Source organism: Pleurodeles waltl, chromosome 2_2 (assembly GCF_031143425.1).
Source record: "Pleurodeles waltl isolate 20211129_DDA chromosome 2_2, aPleWal1.hap1.20221129, whole genome shotgun sequence".
NCBI classification, from domain to species: Eukaryota; Metazoa; Chordata; class Amphibia; order Caudata; family Salamandridae; genus Pleurodeles; species Pleurodeles waltl.
The window spans coordinates 1071259909-1071282247 of record NC_090439.1 but is presented as its reverse complement, the minus strand read 5'-3'; the positions used below and the strand labels follow the sequence as shown (position 1 = coordinate 1071282247).

General features: G+C 45.4%; 1 protein-coding gene across 20 annotated transcripts in view; it reads left to right on the top strand.

The window, feature by feature from the left end:
• PTK2 (protein tyrosine kinase 2) overlaps positions 1-22339 on the top strand; it is a 758583-nt gene that overhangs the window by 656865 nt on the left and 79379 nt on the right. For all 20 annotated transcript variants that reach the window (XM_069220826.1, XM_069220825.1, XM_069220824.1 and 17 more), the window contains one exon: positions 8196-8235. In XM_069220826.1, coding sequence (XP_069076927.1) covers positions 8196-8235 — 40 coding nt within the window. The remainder of the gene's footprint in view (positions 1-8195; positions 8236-22339) is intronic.

Sequence of the window (22339 nt, the reverse complement as noted above, 5' to 3'; positions counted from 1 at the left end):
AGACAGGGTGCTCCCCATTTTGACTGTTGCAATTAAGGCTCCCGTGAGCCTCTGAGCTGACGAGCTCGGGTGAAGCACCTGTGCGCCTTCTTGAGTGGTATTTAAACCTGTGAATACTTTCAAGGCGGCATTTCAAGCAACCCCGCCAGCTACACGTTGCTCTTCGCTGATGACGGCCAAATAGCCAGAAACACGTGTCCAAAGATACAGCACTCGCCGCACCAACTTATGGTGAAAAACTTTCAAAACTCTATTCAAATTCGTGCTAATGACTGCATTTACCATGATGCCTTGGGGTCACAAATGCTGGAATGGAAGACAGGGTGCTCCCCATTTTGACTGTTACCATTGGGCAGATAAAGAAGGGAATAACATTTTTGAAAAAAAGACCACGACTCTTCGGGTTCTTCTATTGTTAGAAGTAGAGCTGCAAACCAGATGAATTTGCAGTTAGATAATTGTGATCATAACGAACATCTTGTTTGGAAACTTGCAGAATCTGTAGGTCATTTTGTGTGATTTAACTTGTCTCTAGAAAATCCCATTGTTTATGCATATCAAGGGGGATGGTTTAAAAAAAAAAAAAAGATGTCCTGCTGTTCTATATATTATTATTTTAGCATTCATAAATATCTACCAAATATTTTTTTTAAAAATCTTGATATGACTATCTTTTTAGAAACCAACTGTGTAGAGGTGAAAGTAACCTTTTATTGGACCATCTTACTTCGCAGGACACTATCTCTGATCTGAAGTAACAGAGTGTTCCTGAGGATATGCACAGTTTAACAAACACTAAGGAATGCAGAGGTTAGAGACTCACCGAGACTGGGGGCTGTGTTGAAATAGGGCAACTCGCAGCCGAAGACAAGGTCTGCTCAATGGGAACTGTTTCAGCAGTATTTTACCACCCACAGAGCCACATAATCCCGAGCATATGCCTTTGGAATTTATACTACCTACCTGCAAGGCTCTTCCTGCACCCTAGCACAAGTATAGGTGAATTGAAAGGCTGAACAGTTGTGCTGCAGGTGCCTGGAAAAATGCCAGCCTGTCTCAGCTTATCAGCTAAGGACAGATCCTACATTTATTCTCAGTCAGCCTTCTCATAACTATATGAGTGATACATAAAGGTACACATTCGCAACTAGATGGTTGTTTAGTAAGGTGTCATTACAGAGCTATGCATCCAAGGGAAACGACCTTCAGTGGCTGTTGATGAACAGCTTTGCGTCTTCTTGAAGGGAGGACTGTGATGGTTAATTGGTTGAGCTCTTCAAGTAAAGTGCTGTCGAATTGGGTGTTGACTCACAGGCCTTTTGACTTGTTTCTGTCAAGAGTCCACATCGAAGCAGTGAGGACGAACAAGCATTTCCCCCCTGCTGTGGTATGTTAATTATTGAAGAATGAAGAGAATTAAGTATGTTTTCTACTCTCTGTTGGATTGTGCGGTGAAGCTAGGCCCTCAACGATGGCACCCACAGCAAATAATGCCCCCATGACATAATCATCAATGTTATTGGATGTTCTGCCTTCAAGAATATTTATGCTCTTCCACGATGTATTAGATGATATTGTAATGCTTGCTTCCTGTCAAACTCCATCTGTGGGAGTTCTACCGTGTTTTGGTTTCCCAGAACTTCATTGATCGCTCCCTGTTTAGTTAGACCATTCATGTAAAACTGTTGAAGTCCTGACCTAGCAGGTACCCAGATAGACTTCAAAACCAGCCTCGCCGTCCCAGAACAGACTGCAGCAGGTTAGGTAATAATGATACATTTGAAGGTATCTATACACAGCGAAGAGGCTTCTTTCTGCTGCCAGCAGAATTTTACTCCTAAATACTTACGTAGAGTGCTATAAATGTTGGCATCCGTGGAAGTGTTAATGTTTACGTTTTCTACACGGAAGCCCGCTAAGGAAATTCTGCACATTATTACCCCTTTATGAGGGGGATCCCTGTCCTAGCTGGTAAGCCAGAACCTTTTTACTTCAACAAACCCATTTAATACAGGCCCATCTACGAGTCTAACCTCGCAGGCACATCTATTATCTATCTCTCCATTGCCTCTAACAAACAAAGTAACTGCTCCTTTCAACTAGGTCATCTCTGTGAAACCTGCATCATGGTTTTAGGCATGATGTGTTTGCTCTGTATCATTTCTGATGTCCACCTTCGGCGGGGCACATCCGTGCTTGATGCTCAGTTTACATGATTTCAAGTACCACGTTCATTTTGTACCAGTGGTGTTAAAATGTTAGTACTTATAATTATTTGGAGATATCCATTCTAAATGGAAAAAATGGAGCTATTCACACTTTCATTATGTTTAAAGTAATCTTTAATTTAGATGTTCACACAGTGTGTGCCTGTGTAATCCCAGCTGTAAATTCTCAGCAATTTACAGCAGTTAGAAGTACGGTTGTTTTCACAAAGTACTCAGTACATCTAATTGATTGTCTTACAGACTTTAATATCCCCATGTGATATCGACTTGCTCACATGTTACCTCTATCCACAATCACAGTCCGGGTAGCCAAAGTCCATGCCCCGTCTAAAAGTAACTAGACTGAATCATGTTTCCTGATATCGTTTAAGTGTTCGTTTCAGACTCCCACTTACGAGAGTTCGCAAAGGCTGTGGCTGGTGTCCAGTGAGCCAGACATTCAAAACTCACCTCCTGCACCACCAACTTCTGTCACATTGATCCTAATGTTCTAGAATTGCAGTCACGCAGGTTGAGAGAACAGGAACCACTTAATTTAAAAAGGCTGATTATAACCTCTTGTGTGTTTTTTTTATTTTTTTTATTTTATTTTTTAACGTCGTCAAATCACAGGTCCATATGATACCCAGACTCTGCACTTAACTAATCAGCCTCCCACTCTCTTAGGTCTGTGTTCACATTTAACCCCTTTCTTCTATGTCAGTGATTGAAAATCTGCAGCAGGAGTTGCAGCAAGGATATGAACTATGTCAAGGCTTCTTGTCCAAAAACTCTTAGCATGGGGCCTGTTCGGCATAGTTTAATTTTGTCTGTGTGTGTGTGTGTGGGGGATGGTGTCAATTGATTCCTTTATTGTTCATTAGATTCAAGTATTACCCACATTAATGTCAAACCACTTTTCATTGTTTTCTAGCGCGTTGGCATTAGACCCGTCCTGTTATTTTCCTTGTCCAAAAAATACCTTGTCTTAACAGTGGAGAGTTGTGTTTTGAATATTCCCACTTCTATCATTTAACTAGTTTGATTCAGTCTGCAGTTACTTACATTTCTTTTTGTGTCCCTCGCATGGCCTCAGAATGAAATGTGTGTGAATAAATGGAAAAACGAAAAATGAGGAAACCGAATCTGCGAGGTTTCTGAATCATGGAAAACCAGTTTTGAATAAAATAATTTTTTGAGGAAAAATCAAACAATATGTTAAACTTGGGTGGATTTTAGGACTACTGTGAGGGTTTTGGGTTCAGCGATGGGTAATATTTGAGGTGATGAGGGCTTTTTAGGGGTCAGGCATAGAGAGGGTTTTTTAGAGTTCAGAGATGGGTGAAGTGTAAGGATTATAAGTAGTTTTTACGGTTCACGGATGTGTGTGTAGGTGTGTGAGGTGTTTTTAGGTTTCAGGGTGGGTGGAGTGTAAGGGTATTGCGGGGTTTTAGGGTTCATGGAACGGGGACTTTAGGGTTTGTGAGGGTTTTTAAGGTTTGAGTATGGGTAGTGGCTAGGGTGGTGAAGAGGTTTTAGGGTTCACTATGGGGTGGAGTTTAGGGTGGTGCGGGGTGTTAAGGACTCAGGAATGGGTGGAGTTCAGATGTAGAAAGGGATTTTTAGTGTTCAGGAATGAATAGTTTAGGGTAATGAGAAGTTCTTCTATGTCATGGATGGCTGGTGTTTAAGGGTGGTGAGGGGTTTTAAGCGTTCAGGGATGGGTGAGGTTTGGTGTGCTGGAGTGTTTTAAGGGTATGGGATGGGTGGGGTTTTGGCATAGAAAGTGGGTATGGAGTTAGGGGGTAGTGAGTGATTTTATATTTTGGGGATGGTATAATTTGGGGGTCGAAAGGAGCTTTAAGCTTCAGGGATGAGTGTAGCTTAAGTGCGGTGAGGAATGTTAGGGGCATGGATTGGTGATGGGGCTTGTGAGGGGTCAGTGATGGATGGTGTCTATGCCTCAGCAAATTAAAATCATCCGAAGTAATTGTTTGAAAGTGTAAAATATCTAAATATGGTCCCCTGAAGTAAAGCACTCAATCAATCAGTCATAGAATTTGTAAAGCGCACTACTCACCCGTGACGGTCTCAAGGTGCTGAGGTGGGGGGTGTGCTGCTACTGTTCGAACAGCCATGTCTTGAAAAGTCTCCTGAAGGTAAGTAGGTCCTTAGTCTGACGCAGGTGGGTGGGAAGAGTGTTCCACGTCTTGGCGGCGAGGTGGGAGAACGATCTGCCGCCGGGGGTTGTTCTGCGGATGCGTGGGGTGGTGGCGAGGGCAAGGTCGGCGGAGCAAAGCTGTCGGTTAGGGGTGTAGAAGGCGAGCCGTCTGTTGAGGTATTCTGGTCCGGTGTTGTGCAGTGCTTTGTGAGCGTGGATGAGGAGTTTGAACATGATTCTCTTGTTGATGTGGAACCAATGTAGGTCTCAGGTGGGCTGTGATGTGGCAGTGGCGGGGGGTGTCCAGGATGAGACGTGCAGAGGCGTTGCAGTCTTTTCTGGAGTTTGGCCGTGGTTCCTGCATAGAGGGCATTGTGTAGTCCAGTTTGCTGCTTACGAGGGCTTGGGTGACTGTTCTTCTGGTTTCAGTGGGGATCCATTTGTAGATCTTCCGAAGCATGCAAAGGTTGTTGAAGCAGGAGGAGACGATGGCGTTGACTTGTTGGGTCACATACAGTGAAGAGTCCAGGATGAATCCCAGGTTGCGTGCGTGGTCTGTGGGCATCAGTGGAGTTCCCAGTGTGGCAGGCCACCAGGAGTTGTCCCATGCAGAGGGTGTGGAGCCGAAGATGAGGACCTCTGTCTTGTCAGAATTTAGTTTCATGCAGCTGCTCTTCATCCATTTAGCGATGGACTTCATTCCTTCATGGAGGTTGGTCTTGGAGGTGGCGGGGTCCTTGGTGAGGGACAGGATCAGCTGGGTGTCATTGGCGTATGAGATGATGTTGAGGTTGTGAGATCGGGCATTGTTAGCCAGCGGAGCCATGTAGACGTTGAAGAGGGTCAGGCTGAGGGATGAACCCTGGGGTACCCCGCATATGATTATGGTGGCTTCAGAGCAGAATGGAGGGAGGCGGACTCTCTTAGTTCTGACGGTGAGGAAGGAAGTGATCCAGTCCAGGGCTCTGTCGCAGATTCCTGCGTCATTGAGGCGTGTGCGTAGGGTGTGGTGGCAGACGGTGTTGAATGCGGCTGAAATGTCCAGGAGGATAAGGTGCACGACTTTGCCGTTGTCCAGAATGGTCCTGATGTTGGTGGCGACGATGAGGGCGGTTTTGGTGCTGTGGATGCTGCGGAATCCGATTGGGATGGGTCTAGAGTGTTGTTCTTGAGGAAGCGGGTCAGTTGTTTGTTGACAATTTTACCTATGGCTTTTGCCGGGAAATAGGGGAGGGAGATGCGCCGGAAGTTCTTGAGGTCCTTTGGGTCCATCTTGGGTTTCTTGAGGAGGGCGTTGATCTCCGCGTGTTTCCAGCTCTCTGGGAAGGAGGCGGTCTCGAAGGAACTGTTGATCTTCTGGAGTTGGGGTGCGATGACAGAGCTTGCTTTGTTGAAGATGTGGTGAGGGCAGGGGTCAGATGGTGAGCCGGAGTGGATGGTGTTCATGATTTTGATGGTGTCATTGTCGTTGACGTGGGTCCAGGAGGCTGGTGGGTGGTAAGTCTTTGGTGTCAGTGGTTGACGGGGGGGTCTGAGTTCTGAAGCTGTCATGGATGACTGCAATCTTGCGGTAGAAGGTGGCGGCAAGGGAGTCGCAGAGGTCTTGTGATGGTGGGATGTCGTTGACGTTGGAGCCGGGGTTGGAGAGCTCCTTCACAATGTTGAAGAGTTCCTTGTGGCTGTGTGCGTTGGTGTTAATGCGTTCTTTGAAGGCCGTTCTCTTGGCGGTTCGGATGAGTTGGTCGTGTCTGAGGATGGCGTTCTAGAAGGCTTTGGGGTTGTCCAGTGTCTGATCTTGGCGGCACTTCTTTTCGAGTCTTCAGCATGTTTGCTTAGATTCTTGTTGATAGGTGATGAACCAGAAGGCCTTTCTGTTGGTGCGTCTGTTAGAAGGGTTCTTGATCGGGCCGAGAGTGTTGGCACAGTCGTCGATCCGTTGCCTGAGGTTGCGGGCTGCTGTGTCAGTGTCAGTGGTGTCGCTAGGTGGGTTCTGGTAGAGGGTAGTGATCAGTTGGTCTTTGGTGACCTTGTTCCCCCTGCGGTGGGGGATCCGTTGCGGGTGATGGTGTGTTGTGGGTTTCTCGAAGAAGTGGATGCAGTGGTGGCCGGTCCAGTGGAGTTCGGTGGTGTGGCTGAAGGAGATGTTTGCTGGCGGAGAAAATGGGGAAGAGCGTGTGTCCTGCGGAGTGGGTGGGTGTTGTGACGAGCTGCTTAAGGCCGAGGTTGGCGAGGTTGTCGAGCAGGGTGGTAGATTTGTTGTTGGTGTTCTCGAGGTGGAAGTTCAACTCCCCAAGGAGTGTGTAGTCTGTGGCTGCAAGAGCGTGCGTGCGTGCTGATGACGTCGGTGATGGAGTCGCTGAACTGCTGTCGGGAAATGGGGAGGTCTGTATATGAGGGTCAGTCTGAGGGTGGTATTTGGGTCGGTGTGGATCTGGAAGTGCAGGTGTTTGGCGGTGCCAAGGATGTCTTCGGTGCTGGTAGTGATTCTGAGGGTGTTCCTGTGGACAATGGCGATGCCTCCTCCTGGTTTGTTGGTATGGTCCCTGCAGGTGATCTTGTAGCTGTTCAGGATGGCTATGGCGATGCCAGGCGCTGAGGAGGGGTTCGTCCAGGTCTCGGTTAGGAAGGCGATGTCTGGAGAAGCTAAGTCAAGTAGATTCCAAAGTTCGACGGCGTTGTTTGTGGACGGAGCGGGTGTTGAGTAGGATGCATCGGAGATGGTTGCGTCCTGTCTTGGTGGGTGGGTCATCGGCGTGGAGGCTGGTGAAGGTGTAGTTCCGACAGGAGAAGGGTCCGCGGGTGGGCTGCGGAGTGGCTTGATGGCAGGAGGGTGAGTGGGCCGGTGTTGAGGGCGTGGAGGGGGGTGGCGTTGTAGCGGAGATGGGTGTAGCACCAGTGGGGGGGGGGAGAACCAGGGGTTCCGGCTCTGGGCACGGTCCACAGGCGCCTTTGGCACGCCAGCGGAGGAGCTGCCATTAAGCAGGGAGGGGGGTGGAGAGGACAGCTGGGAGGCAGGGGCAAAAATGGAGCGAAAAGAGGGGGCGGGGCAGCAGTGGTAGGAGTGCACCGCGAGAGGGAGGTAGGGGGGGGGCCCGGGGGAGGGGGGGGAGGAGGAGAGAGCGGACTGGAAGGAAAAGTGAAGAAAGTGAAAGCAAGTCAGAAGAAGCACTGTGGGGAGCGAACGACAAAAGGGGCACAAGGGGGCAGACACGGAAGAGAGAGCACACAGAGAATGGGGGGTGGAGGGAAAAGCGAAGAAAGAGTGAAAGCGAGGAGCACTGTGGGGAGCGAACAGCAAAAAGGGCGCAAGGGGGCATAGATGGAAGAGAGCATGCACAGAGCGAAGAAGAGAAAAAGGAGGACCGAGGCAGAGGCCAGCCTAGTAGCAGAGACATAAATATCTCAGACAAAACTGTTTCTGCAAGTAAGAACTACAACCATTGCATTTACATTTCTAAAATAAACATTCAGAAGCTAATTTTGAACAAAAAGACATTCTATGAATTGGTTTCTACGAAAAGGTAGATGTCATCCATTCTGAAAATTTCCTGTAAATAATTTAGACGAAATGGTTTCTCAGTAATCGTATTCTATGAAATTGTTTTTCTATGGAATAACATACAACCCTCAGCATGATGGTACGCCAGGAAATGCTTTGGAATGTTTGTGGTTGAAACTCTTTGCAGGGATATATTGAATGGTTTGGTAGTAAAAATAAAGGAAACAGGTTGTGTACATGCTAGTTTACTGTAGAATGTCGTGGTTTGTAGTGCATGTGACTAACGTAATTAGGATAATATTTTTTTATTTATTAATTTATTTTACAGACTTCTAACCAGCACATATACCAACCAGTCGGTAAACCAGGTAAGCACATCTTGAACATTCATAGCTAGAATGAAAGAATTCTATTAAGGGCATGCTATGATGATTTCCTACATTAATATCAGGATATAAGCGTTACAATTACATTTACACTAATGTATCAGCAGTTTTAGATGCAGTGATAGTATGACAGTAGTTAGCACCATTAACTGTGTGGTACGTTTGTAGTTGTGTGTGTGTGTGTGTGTGTGTGTGTATATATATATATATATATATGTGTGTGTGTGTGTTCGATGGCATGTGTAGCTGCAGATAGTCCGCAATCTAGTGTTGGGCTCGGAGTGTTACAAGTTGTTTTTCTTGGAAGAAGATATATATATATATATACCTTCTTCCAAGAAAAACAACTTGTAACACTCCGAGCCCAACACTAGATTGCGGACTATCTGCAGCTACACATGCCATCGAACACACACACACACATATATATATATTGCGGACTATCTGCAGCTACACATGGATGTGTAGCTGCAGATACACATGCTGTGCATTATCCTGCCATCTAGTGTTGGGCTCGGAGTGTTACAAGTTGTTTTTCTTCGAAGAAGTCTTTTCGAGTCACGAGACCGAGGGACTCCTCCCCTTTCGGCTCCATTGCACATGGGCGTCGACTCCATCTTAGATTGTTTTCTTTCCGCCATCGGGTTCGGACGTGTTCCTCTTCGCTCCGTGTTTCGGTTCGGAAAAGTTAGTTAACAATCGGAAAATTTGACGGTATTGTTTGCATTCGGTATCTGGTTAGTAATAGCACATCGACACAGAAGAAAAAAAGAGCTCCGGCAGCCCTTCGGGGCTTCCACTCCCCGGCGGGGCCTGGTCGGCCCGACCGCGTGCGTCTTCAAGGCTCATGGAACGGACCCCATTCCGCTTCTGCCCCAAATGCCACGCTAAGTATCCTTATACAGACCAGCATTTGGTCTGTAATTTGTGTTTGTCCCCCGAACACAAAGAGGATACCTGCGAGGCTTGTCGGGCATTTCGGTCGAAGAAGACGATACGGGACCAGAGAGCTCGAAGGCTTCAAATGGCGTTGACGCTGGCTGGACACCCCGACGTCGAAGAAGAGGAGACATTCTCCATTCCTGATTCGGACTCGGACGAGCCCGAGAGTGAGCAGCCGACGAGGCAACAAACCGTGAGTAAACCAGCCCCGGCCAAAACTCACTCGAAAATTATGAAAGCCCAGGGGACGCCACCGCCAACAGGCCATGGCTTTACCCGTAAGCACGGAGACCAAGCATCGGCACCGAAAAAGGGCACACAGCAGCCGAAGACATCCGACTCCGGTCGAGATACCGGCACAGTATATACTCGGCACCGAGATACCGGCTCTGACCAAACTCGGCACCAAGAGATCGGCACCCTGAAAGCTAAAAAGGTTTCTTTGGAGCCGAAAAAGACTGCTGAGAAGGTTTCGGTGCCGAAACATCCAGCCTCTGAGCCGAAAACAAAGCTCCTATATGGAAGAACAAGGCCTTTCCTCACAACTACAAGGCCACAAGTTTGGACAAGAACTAGAGATGGGAGAGCCAGACCATACACAGAGGAGGCTCCACATACAGAAGGACACAGGGAAAATAAGAACTCTTCCCCCAATTAAAATGAAGCGGAAACTCGCTTTCCATGAAACGGAAACGCAGCCAAAAGCAACGGTGGCTAAAGAAAAACACCACCACATTTTTCACCACAGCCATCGCCACCGCACTCACCACAACTGTCCCCAATTGCAACACCCCCAATGATGCAGTCACCAACGCACACAGGGATGAGCCAAGATGACCCAGATGCATGGGATCTGTACGATGCACCAGTATCTGATAATAGTCCGGATTGCTACCCGGCAAGACCATCACCACCAGAAGGCAGTACTGCTTACATGCAGGTGGTTTCCAGGGCAGCTACCTTTCATAACGTAGCGCTGCATTCAGAACCTATCGAGGATGACTTCTTATTCAATACCCTGTCATCAACACATAGCCAATACCAAAGTTTGCCAATGTTACCAGGCATGTTAAAACACGCTAAACGGGTGTTTCAAGACCCATTCAAAAGCAGAGCCATCACACCTAGGGTGGAGAAGAAGTACAAACCTCCCCCTACCGACCCTGTGTACATTACGCAACAGCTAACTCCTGACTCAGTGGTAGCAGGAGCAGCCGGGAAAAGGGCAAACTCAAACTTCTGGGGATGCACCACCACCCGACAAAGAAAGTAAAAAATTTGATGCTGCGGGGAAAAGGGTGGCAGCACAGGCAGCCAATCAATGGCGAATTGCCAATTCGCAGGCATTTTTGGAAAATACCACAGGGCACATTGGGAAGAAATGCAACATTTCATTGAACACCTTCCCAAAGAGTTTCAGAAGCGTGCCCAACAGATTGTGGAGGAGGGCCAAAGTATCTCCAACAACCAAATAAGATCGGCTATGGACTCAGCAGACACAGCCGCCAGAACAGTAAACACAGCGGTCACCATTCGGAGACACACATGGCTACGCACCTCCGGATTTAAGCCAGAGATCCAGCAGGCTGTGCTGAATATTCCTTTTAATGGACAACAATTGTTTGTGCCGGAAGTGGATACAGCTATAGACAAGCTAAAGAAAGACACTGACACGGCCAAAGCCATGGGCACGCTCTACTCACCACACAGCAGAGGCACCTTTAGGAAGCCACAGTTTAGAGGGGGGTTTCGGGCCCAAAGCACAGAGCCTTCTACCTCACAGGCCAGACCCACATACCAGGGCCAATACCAAAGAGGAGGCTTTCGGGGGCAATATAGGGGTGGACAGTTCCCTAAAACAAGAGGGATATTCCAAAGCCCAAAAACCCTACAAACTAAACAGTGACTCCAATGTCACAAATCCCCAACACATAACACCAGTGGGGGGGAGACTCACAGATTATTACCAAAATTGGAAACACATAACTACGGACTCATGGGTCCTAGCCATTATCCAACATGGTTATTGCATAGAATTCCTACAATTACCACCAAATGTGCCTCCGAAAGCACACAACATGTCCAAACAGCACTTAGATCTGTTACAACTAGAAGTCCAAGCATTGTCACAAAAAGAAGCAATAGAACTAGTACCCAATCATCAGAAAGGAACAGGTGTTTACTCCCTGTATTTCCTAATTCCAAAAAAGGACAAAACACTAAGACCCATCTTAGACCTCAGAACACTAAATCTTTACATCAAATCAGATCACTTTCACATGGTGACACTTCAAGACGTGATTCCCTTGCTCAAACAACAGGAGTACATGTCAACATTAGATCTCAAGGATGCTTACTTTCACATACCCATACATCCTTCCCACAGGAAATACTTAAGGTTTGTAATCCAAGGCGTACATTACCAATTCAAAGTGTTACAGTTCGGGATAACAGCAGCACCAATAGTATTCACAAAATGCCTTGCGGTAGTAGCTGCACATATCAGGAGACAGCACATACATGTATTCCCTTACCTAGACGATTGGTTAATAAAAACCAGCACTCAGCAACAGTGTCTTCAACACACAAAATACGTCATAGAAACCCTTCACAAGCTAGGGTTCTCAATAAACTACCAAAAATCACATTTACAACTGTGTCAAATACAACAATACTTAGGAGCAACAATCAACACACAAAAAGGGATTGCCACTCCAGGTCCACAAAGGGTACAAGCATTCCAAAATGTAATACTAAACATGCACCCAAACCAACACTATCAAGTGAGGTTTGTGATGAAACTTCTAGGCATGATGTCTTCATGCATAGCCATTGTCCCAAACGCAAGATTACACATGCGGCCCTTACAACAGTGCCTAGCAACACAATGGAAACAAGCACAGGGTCAACTTCAAGATCTAGTGTTGATAGAACGCCAAACACACTCCTCGCTTCAATGGTGGAATCCTATAAATTTAAACCAAGGGTGGCCATTCCAAGACCCTGTGCCTCAATACGTGATCACAACAGATGCTTCCATGGTAGGGTGGGGAGCACACCTCAACCAGCACAGCATACAGGGACAATGGGACGCTCAACAAATCCAGCTTCATATAAATCATCTAGAACTACTAGCAGTGTTTCTAGCATTGAAAACATTTCAACCGTTAATAGCCCACAAACACATTCTTGTCAAAACAGACAACATGACAACAATGTATTACTTAAACAAACAGGGAGGGACACACTCATCACAGCTGTGTCTCTTAGCACAAAAGATTTGGCATTGGGCGATTCACAATCACATTCGCCTAATAGCACAGTACATCCCAGGAATTCAAAACCAGTTAGCCGACAATCTCAGTCGGGATCACCAACAAATCCACGAATGGGAAATTCATCCCCAGATACTACAAACTTACTTTCAAAACTGGGGAACACCACGAATAGACCTATTCGCAAAAAAAGAAAACGCAAAATGCCAAAACTTCGCATCCAGGTACCCACACCCTCACTCCAAGGGCAATGCGTTATGGATGAGTTGGTCAGGGATATTTGCTTACGCTTTTCCCCCTCTCCCACTCCTTCCGTATCTAGTAAACAAATTGAGTCAAAACAAACTCAAACTAATACTAGTCGCACCAACTTGGGCTCGCCAACCATGGTACACAACACTACTAGATCTGTCAGTAGTACCTCATATCAAACTACCAAACAGACCAGATCTGTTAACTCAACACAAACAACAGATCAGACACCCAAATCCAGCATCGCTCAATCTAGCAATTTGGCTCCTTAAGTCTTAGAATTTGGACATTTAGACCTTACACAAGACTGTATGGAGGTCATTAAACAAGCTAGGAAACCTACTACAAGACATTGTTAGGCAAATAAATGGAAAAGATTTGTTTATTACTGCCATAATAATCAAATTCAACCACTACATGCGTCCACAAAAAACATTGTAAGCTACTTATTACACTTACAAAAATCAAAGCTAGCTTTTTCGTCCATTAAAATACATCTCACAGCAATATCTGCCTATCTGCAGATTACACATTCAACATCACTCTTTAGAATCCTGGTCATAAAAGCATTTATGGAAGGTCTAAAGAGAATCATACCTCCGAGAACACCACCAGTTCCCTCATGGAACCTCAATATTGTATTAACACGACTCATGGGTCCACCATTTGAACCCATGCACTCTTGTGAGATGCAATACTTAACCTGGAAAGTAGCCTTCCTAATAGCTATCACATCTCTTAGAAGAGTAAGTGAAATACAAGCATTTACTATACAAGAACCCTTTATACAAATACACAAACATAAAGTGGTTCTACGCACAAATCCCAAATTTTTACCAAAAGTTATATCACCGTTCCACCTAAATCAAACTGTGGAACTCCCAGTCTTTTTTCCACAACCAGACTCTGTAGCCGAAAGGGCATTACATACATTAGACATCAAAAGGGCACTAATGTATTACATTGATAAAACAAAACAATTGTTTGTAGCCTTCCAAAAACCTCATGCAGGAAATCCAATATCCAAACAAGGCATTGCCAGATGGATAGTTAAATGTATTTAAACCTGCTATGTTAAAGCAAAGAGAGACCTGCCTATTACACCGAAGGCGCACTCCACTAGAAAGAAAAGGCGCCACAATGGCCTTTCTAGGAAATATACCTATGACAGAAATTTGTAAGGCAGCCACATGGTCTACGCCTCATACATTCAGTAAACATTACTGTGTGGATGTGTTAACAACACAAGCAGCCACAGTAGGACAGGCAGTATTACGAACATTATTTCAAACAACTTCAACTCCTACAGGCTAAACCACTGCTTTTGGGGAGATAACTGCTTACTAGTCTATGCAGAGCATGTGTATCTGCAGCTACACATGCCATCGAACGGAAAATGTCACTTACCCAGTGTACATCTGTTCGTGGCATAAGACGCTGCAGATTCACATGCGCCCTCCCGTCTCCCCAAGAACTGGTAGCCGTTTAAGTTGATGATAATTATATGTTCGATGGCATATGTCGCTGCAGATACACATGTTTGGCACAGTCCGCTGCCTGGTGTTGGGCTCGGAGTATTACAAGTTGTTTTTCTTCGAAGAAGTCTTTTTGGTCACGGGACCGAAGGACTCCTCCCTCCTCGGCTCCATTGCGCATGGGCGTCGACTCCATCTTAGATTGTTTTTTTCCGCTGTCGGGTTCGGACGTATTCCTTTTCGCTCCGTGTTTCGGTTCGGAAAGTTAGTCAGAATCTCGGAAGAAAGCGTCGGTATTGTTCCGTTCGGTATCGGGATAGTTAGGTACATCGACACCGATCATCGGAAGACTTTGGGGTAGTTTCGATCCCCCATCGGGGCCTGGTCGGCCCGACCGCGTGCGACATCGAAGCCGATGGAACGGACCCCGTTTCGTTTCTGCCCAAAATGTCACAGTAAGTATCCTTATACAGATCAGCACTTGGTCTGTAACTTGTGCTTGTCCCCCGAGCACAAGGAGGATACCTGTGAAGCCTGTCGAGCCTTCCGGTCCAGAAAAACACTCCGGGACCGAAGAGCCAGGCGTCTACAAATGGCGTCCACGCCGACCAAACAACGTTTCGACGACGAAGAGGAAACATTCTCGGTTCCGGAATCAGAATCCGGAGACTCCGACGTCGAACAACAGCAACAAACTGTGAGTAAGACTTCGAAAAGTAAATCCATCGACAAACCGAAAGCCCAGGGGACGCCACTGCCAACAGGCCATGGCTCGACCCATAAAACAGGCGACCCGTCGAAGGTGCCGAAAAAGGGCACGCCCATAGCGAAGACACCCGACTCCAGTCGAGGGACCGCCATGGAGCAACCTCGGAGCCGAGAAAGCGGCTCCGAGAGACAAAAACAAGATACCGGCACCGAAAAACATCGGCACCGAGAATCCATGCCGAAAGGAACAAAAATTCTGTCGGTGCCGAAACCGAAAAAAGATTCTCTCTCGGCGCCGAAAAATACCACACCTTCATCCTACTCAGAGGAACAAGGAATAAGTGGCCAAATGCACAGATTTGGACAAGAGCTCCAAAGTGTAGAATCGGACTACACACAAAAGAGACTGTACATCCAGCACGACACAGGGAAGATATCAACCCTTCCCCCAATCATGAGGAAAAGAAGGATCGGACTTCCAAAGGATGACGCACAACCACAAGCCAAAGTGGTTAAAAAAGTCACGCCTCCGCCCTCTCCACCACAGGCATCGCCGGCACAAACACCGCCACAAATGCACTCACCAGCGCAAACTACCATAAGTCATGACGATCAGGATCAAGACGCTTGGGACCTGTATGACACCCCAGTGCCGGACAATGATCCCGAGTCATACCCCACAAAGCCGTCACCGCCAGAGGACAGTACCTCATACTCGCAACTGGTGGCTAGGGCAGCAGAATTCCACAATGTCCAACTGCATTCCGATCCTATAGAGGATGATTTTTTATTTAACACCCTCTCGGCTACACACAGCCAATATCAATGTCTCCCAATGCTACCAGGGATGTTACGACACGCAAAACAAATTTTTGAAGAGCCCGTAAAATCAAGAGCCATCACCCCAAGGGTGGATAAAAAATACAAACCACCACCCACAGACCCAGTGTTTATTACTTCGCAGTTACCACCTGACTCCGTGGTAGTAGGGGCAGCTCGCAAGAGAGCAAATTCACATACATCTGGCGACGCCCCACCTCCGGACAAAGAAAGCCGAAAATTTGATGCGGCAGGAAAAAGAGTAGCATCACAGGCAGCCAACCAGTGGCGCATCGCAAATTCACAAGCGCTGCAGGCCAGATATGACCGCGCACACTGGGACGAGATGCAACTTCTCGTAGACCATCTTCCCCAGGAATACCAAAAAAGGGCGCAGCAAATAGTTGAAGAGGGACAAACGATCTCAAACAATCAAATCCGCTCTTCACTAGACGCAGCCGATACTGCAGCAAGAACAGTCAACACTGCTGTCACCATAAGGAGACACGCTTGGCTACGCACTTCAGGCTTCAAACCTGAAATCCAGCAGGCTGTCCTTAATATGCCCTTCAACGAGAAACAACTTTTTGGCTCTGAAGTGGATACAGCCATTGAAAAACTTAAAAAGGACACAGACACGGCCAAGGCCATGGGCGCACTCTACTCCCCGCAGAGCAGAGGCTCTTTCAGAAAAACTCCATTTAGAGGGGGGTTTCGTGGCCAACCCACAGACACCACCAGCCAACAAACAAGAACCACACCATATCAGGGTTCCTTCCAAAGGGGAGGTTTCAGGGGATATCGGGGGGGTCAATTCCCAAGGAGTAGGGGAAGATTCCAGACTCCAAAAACACCTCCACCTAAACAGTGACTTTCAAGTCACGCAACCCCTTCACTCAACACCAGTGGGGGGAAGACTAAGCCAATTCTACCAATCTTGGCAACAGATTACAACAGACAATTGGGTATTAGCAATAATCCAACATGGCTATTGCATAGAATTCCACAACTTCCCACCAAACATCCCCCCCAAAACACGCAAAATGTCACCACAACATTTAGAACTTTTAGGACTAGAAGTTCAAGCACTACTGCAAAAGGATGCAATAGAGTTAGTACCAGTACAACAAAAAAACACAGGAGTTTACTCCCTGTACTTTCTAATTCCAAAAAAAGACAAAACATTAAGACCAATATTAGATCTCAGGACACTAAATACCTACATCATATCGGACCATTTTCACATGGTCACACTACAAGACATCATTCCACTGCTCAAACAGCAAGATTACATGACCACATTAGACCTAAAGGATGCGTACTTTCATATACCAATACACCCTTCTCACAGAAAGTACCTACGGTTCGTATTCAAAGGAATACATTACCAATTCAAGGTGTTGCCATTCGGAATAACAACTGCACCAAGAGTGTTCACAAAATGTCTAGCAGTAGTAGCAGCACACATCAGGAGACAACAGATACATGTGTTCCCTTACCTAGACGATTGGCTAATCAAGACCAACACAGTAAAAAAATGCGCAAACAACACCACATTTGTCATACAAACCCTTCACAAACTGGGGTTTTCCATCAACTATACAAAATCACACCTAGAACCGTGTCAAACACAACAATATCTAGGAGCAACCATCAACACATCAAAAGGAATTGCCACTCCAAGTCCACAAAGAGTGCAGGCATTCCACAAGGTAATAAGTGCTATGTTTCCAAACCAAAAGATACAAGCAAAATTTGTGCTAAAACTTCTAGGCATGATGTCATCATGCATAGCCATTGTCCCAAACGCAAGACTACACATGCGACCCTTACAACAGTGTCTAGCATCACAATGGTCACAGGCACAGGGTCAACTTCAAAATCTGGTGTTGGTAGACCGCCAAACATACCTCTCGCTTCTATGGTGGAACAGCAAAAATTTAAACAAAGGGCGGACATTTCAGGACCCAGTGCCTCAATACGTTATAACAACAGATGCTTCCATGACAGGGTGGGGAGCACACCTCAATCACCACAGCATTCAAGGACAATGGGATATACACGAAACAAAATTTCATATCAATTACCTAGAACTGTTAGCAGTATTTCTAGCGTTAAAAGCCTTCCAACCCATAATAACACACAAATACATTCTTGTCAAAACAGACAACATGACAACAATGTATTATTTAAACAAAGAAGGAGGAACACACTCAACACAATTGTGCCTCCTAACACAAAAAATTTGGCAGTGGGCGATTCACAACAACATTCGCCTAATAGCACAATTTATTCCAGGAATACAAAACCAACTAGCAGACAACCTTTCGCGAGACCACCAACAAGTCCACGAATGGGAAATTCACCCCCAAGTTCTGAACAAGTACTTTCAAATTTGGGGAACACCCCAGATAGATTTGTTCGCAACAAAAGAAAACTCAAAATGCCAAAACTTCGCATCCAGGTACCCACACCGCGAATCACAAGGCAATGCTCTATGGATGAGTTGGTCAGGGATATTTGCGTACGCTTTTCCCCCCTCTCCCTCTCCTTCCATATCTAGTAAACAAGTTGAGTCAAAACCAACTCAAACTCATACTGATAGCACCCACATGGGCAAGACAACCTTGGTATACAACTCTACTAGACCTTTCACTAGTACCGCATGTCAAACTACCCAACAGGCCAGATCTGTTAACACAACACAAACAACAGATCAGGCATCCAAACCCAGCATCATTGAATCTGGCAATTTGGCTCCTGAAATCCTAGAATTCGGACACTTAGACCTCACACAAGAATGCATGGAGGTCATAAAACAAGCTAGAAAACCTTCCACTAGACACTGCTATGCATCTAAGTGGAAAAGATTTGTTTACTACTGCCATGCCAATCAAATACAACCATTACATGCCTCTACTAAAGACATAGTAGGATACTTACTACATTTGCAAAAAGCAAATCTCGCTTTTTCATCTATAAAAATACACCTCGCAGCAATATCTGCTTACCTACAAACTACTCATTCATCGTCTCTATTTAGAATACCAGTTATTAAAGCATTCATGGAAGGGCTAAAAAGAATTATACCACCAAGAACACCACCAGTTCCTTCATGGAATCTTAACATCGTCTTAACAAGGCTCATGGGTCCACCTTTCGAACCCATGCATTCCTGTGAAATGCAATATCTAACCTGGAAGGTCGCATTTCTCATTGCAATCACATCCCTCAGAAGAGTAAGTGAAATACAGGCATTTACCATACAAGAACCATTTATTCAAATACACAACAATAAAATAGTTCTAAGAACAAATCCAAAATTTCTGCCAAAAGTAATCTCACCATTCCATTTAAATCAAACAGTAGAATTGCCAGTGTTCTTCCCACAACCAAATTCTGTGGCTGAAAGGGCACTACATACATTAGACATCAAAAGAGCACTAATGTATTACATTGACAGAACAAAGCTAATCAGGAAAACAAAACAACTGTTCATAGCTTTTCAAAAACCACACATAGGAAATCCAATCTCTAAACAAGGCATTGCTAGATGGATAGTCAGATGCATTCAAACATGCTATCTTAAAGCCAAAAGAGAATTGCCTATTACACCAAAGGCACACTCAACCAGAAAGAAAGGTGCTACAATGGCCTTTCTAGGAAACATTCCTATGAGCGAAATATGTAAGGCTGCAACCTGGTCTACGCCTCATACGTTTACTAAACACTACTGTGTAGACGTACTAAATGCACAACAAGCTACAGTGGGCCAAGCTGTACTAAGAACATTATTCCAAACTACTTCAACTCCTACAGGCTAAACCACCGCTTTTAGGGGAGGTAACTGCTTTATAGTCTATGCCAAACATGTGTATCTGCAGCGACATATGCCATCGAACTGAAAATGTCACTTACCCAGTGTACATCTGTTCGTGGCATTAGTCGCTGCAGATTCACATGTACCCTCCCACCTCCCCGGGAAGCCTGTAGCCGTTTAGAAGTAGATCATAAATCTTAAACATCTGAACATTTGTAAATAATTATTAGAAACTCTTAACGTACATACATATTCACTCCATTGCATGGGCACTATTTATACCAAACAACTCCATCCTCACCCTCTGCGGGGAAAACAATCTAAGATGGAGTCGACGCCCATGCGCAATGGAGCCAAGGAGGGAGGAGTCCTTCGGTCCCGTGACCAAAAAGACTTCTTCGAAGAAAAACAACTTGTAATACTCCGAGCCCAACACCAGGCAGCGGACTGTGCCAAACATGTGAATCTGCAGCGACTAATGCCACGAACAGATGTACACTGGGTAAGTGACATTTTCAATATATTATATGTTGATAAAACTTGTACATTTGTAAATTTGTAAATATATATATCATTTTTTACACACATTATGTACATACATACTTACTCCATTGCATGGGCACCTTTACTATATACACAACTCCTACCTCACCCTCTGCGGGAAAAACAATCGAAGATGGAGTCGACGCCCATGGCCAATGGAGCTGCAAGGGGAGGAGTCCCTCGGTCTCGTGACTCGAAAAGACTTCTTCGAAGAAAAACAACTTGTAACACTCCGAGCCCAACACTAGATGGCAGGATAATGCACAGCATGTGAATCTGCAGCGTCTCATGCCACGAACAGATGTACACTGGGTAAGTGACATTTTCCATATATATACACACACACTTACACACCATTTCTTTAATCAATAAAGAGTCCCTGTCTTTGGGAAACCACCGTGGAGTGCCGTTCTCTTCCTTATCAGAGGCTAGAGAAAAGTGTATGTGTGTGTGTATATATATTGCATGTGACTTGAGAGGTGGAACTCTCGGTTAGGTAATGATGCAAGTTCCCATTTCAGTAATCGTTAAAAAAATATATATATATATTTCTCAACAGATCTGTAAATGTGCTTAGGTTATTGCTGGTTTTCAGTCATAAATATAGTGGATGGCAATATATGAAAACAACAGAAAGGAATACTGTTCATGTAGTGAAACATATATTTTTTACAATAGTGCATATGAAGTTACTAGAGTAAACGTAGCACACTTAACACCAACACTAACGTGAAAATATGGAAAAAGAAATAGATTTTGACAAGTAACTGAGTGACACACCACTTGTCAGTATGTACTGAAGAAACGTGTCCCTGAATGTTTTTTTATATGTTGAGTGCATTACGGTTCATGCAAAAAAAGTGCCTAGTCTTTGCGATAGTATTAAAAATACAGGTTACAAATGAGTTTTATTGTGCAATAATGGCTGCTTTCATCCAGTAATTCAGCCATATTTGATTTGTCCAACAGAGACTTAGGTTCAACCATTGCTTACACTTCAATAAGCACTAGGTAATCACACAGAAAGCGACGGCGATCAGGGTCCTTCCCCCCAACATCAGGGAGACTTACCAATTGCAAATGGTAAGTCGGCGCAAGAGTTATAGTAGATGAGGAAGCTTCACCCACATCTTGCGGGCCCTTAGGAGGTACACAGTCTGAAGACAGCCCTCTGGAGGATGAATCGCTTTCTCCTCCTTAAAGTGCAGACGAAATTGTTAAAGAGGAGAAAGTTTAGTTTAGTGAATTTATAAAGCGCATGGCTACCCAAAGGCTTCCCAGTGCTAAGAAGGAAAGTAACTGCATCAAATACAAGAAAAAAGATGAATAGGGAAAGAAAGTTAGCTCAGATAGAGGACGTTTTTTACTTTTTTCCTGAAAGATAGTTCTAGAGGTTCTCGCTGGAGTTCTAGGGGAAGGGTGTTCCAAAGGCGTGCTGCCTTGATTGAGAAAGATTTGCCTCCCCATGAGGACCTCTTGAAGCGTGCTATGTGTACTAGGTGGGTGGTGGAAGATCTAAGATATCTAGTGGAGGCATATGGAAGAATTTGTTTTCGAAGGTAGTGGGGTCCCTTGCCATGCAAGACTTTATGTATCATGCATAGGGCTTTGAAATTAATGCACTGTTTTATGGGCAGCCAATAAAGCGCGGCTAAGGCTGCATTAGCTGAATGATGCCTCGGCAAATTCATAAGCAGTCTTGCAGCAGCATTCTGTACGACCTGGAGTTTCTTCACTACATAGTCCAGAGAGCTAAGGAAAAGGGAATTGCCGTAGTTGTGAGAGAATCATGGCCTGAATAAGAATTCTTCTGGCCAGAGGAGGTAACAGCTTGAAAATGTTCCTTAGGGTTCTAAGGAGGCCAAAACAGGAGGAAGAGATCTTTTTGGCTTGTTGTTCCATCGTTAAGCGACAGTTCAGCTAAAAACCAAGGCTCTTTATGTGGTCCTTTGGGGGGGGGGGGGGGGAGATGGTAAAGGCATCTTAACAGTTTAAAAAAGAGATTGGCGGGGGAGCCGTTGCCTACGATCATCACTTCAGATTTCCCATCTTCGAGTTTCAGTTGAGACAGATTCATCCATTTTCCAATGTCAACCAGACAGAGGGAAAGATTGGTTAGAGAAGGATCTTTAGTGTTGGATAGAGATACTACTGAGTATCATCAGCGTAGGTTACCACTGACAGGTCATATGGTTTAACTATTTTGGCTAAAGAAGAAAAATAAATATTAGAGAGAGTAGGGTTAACAAAGA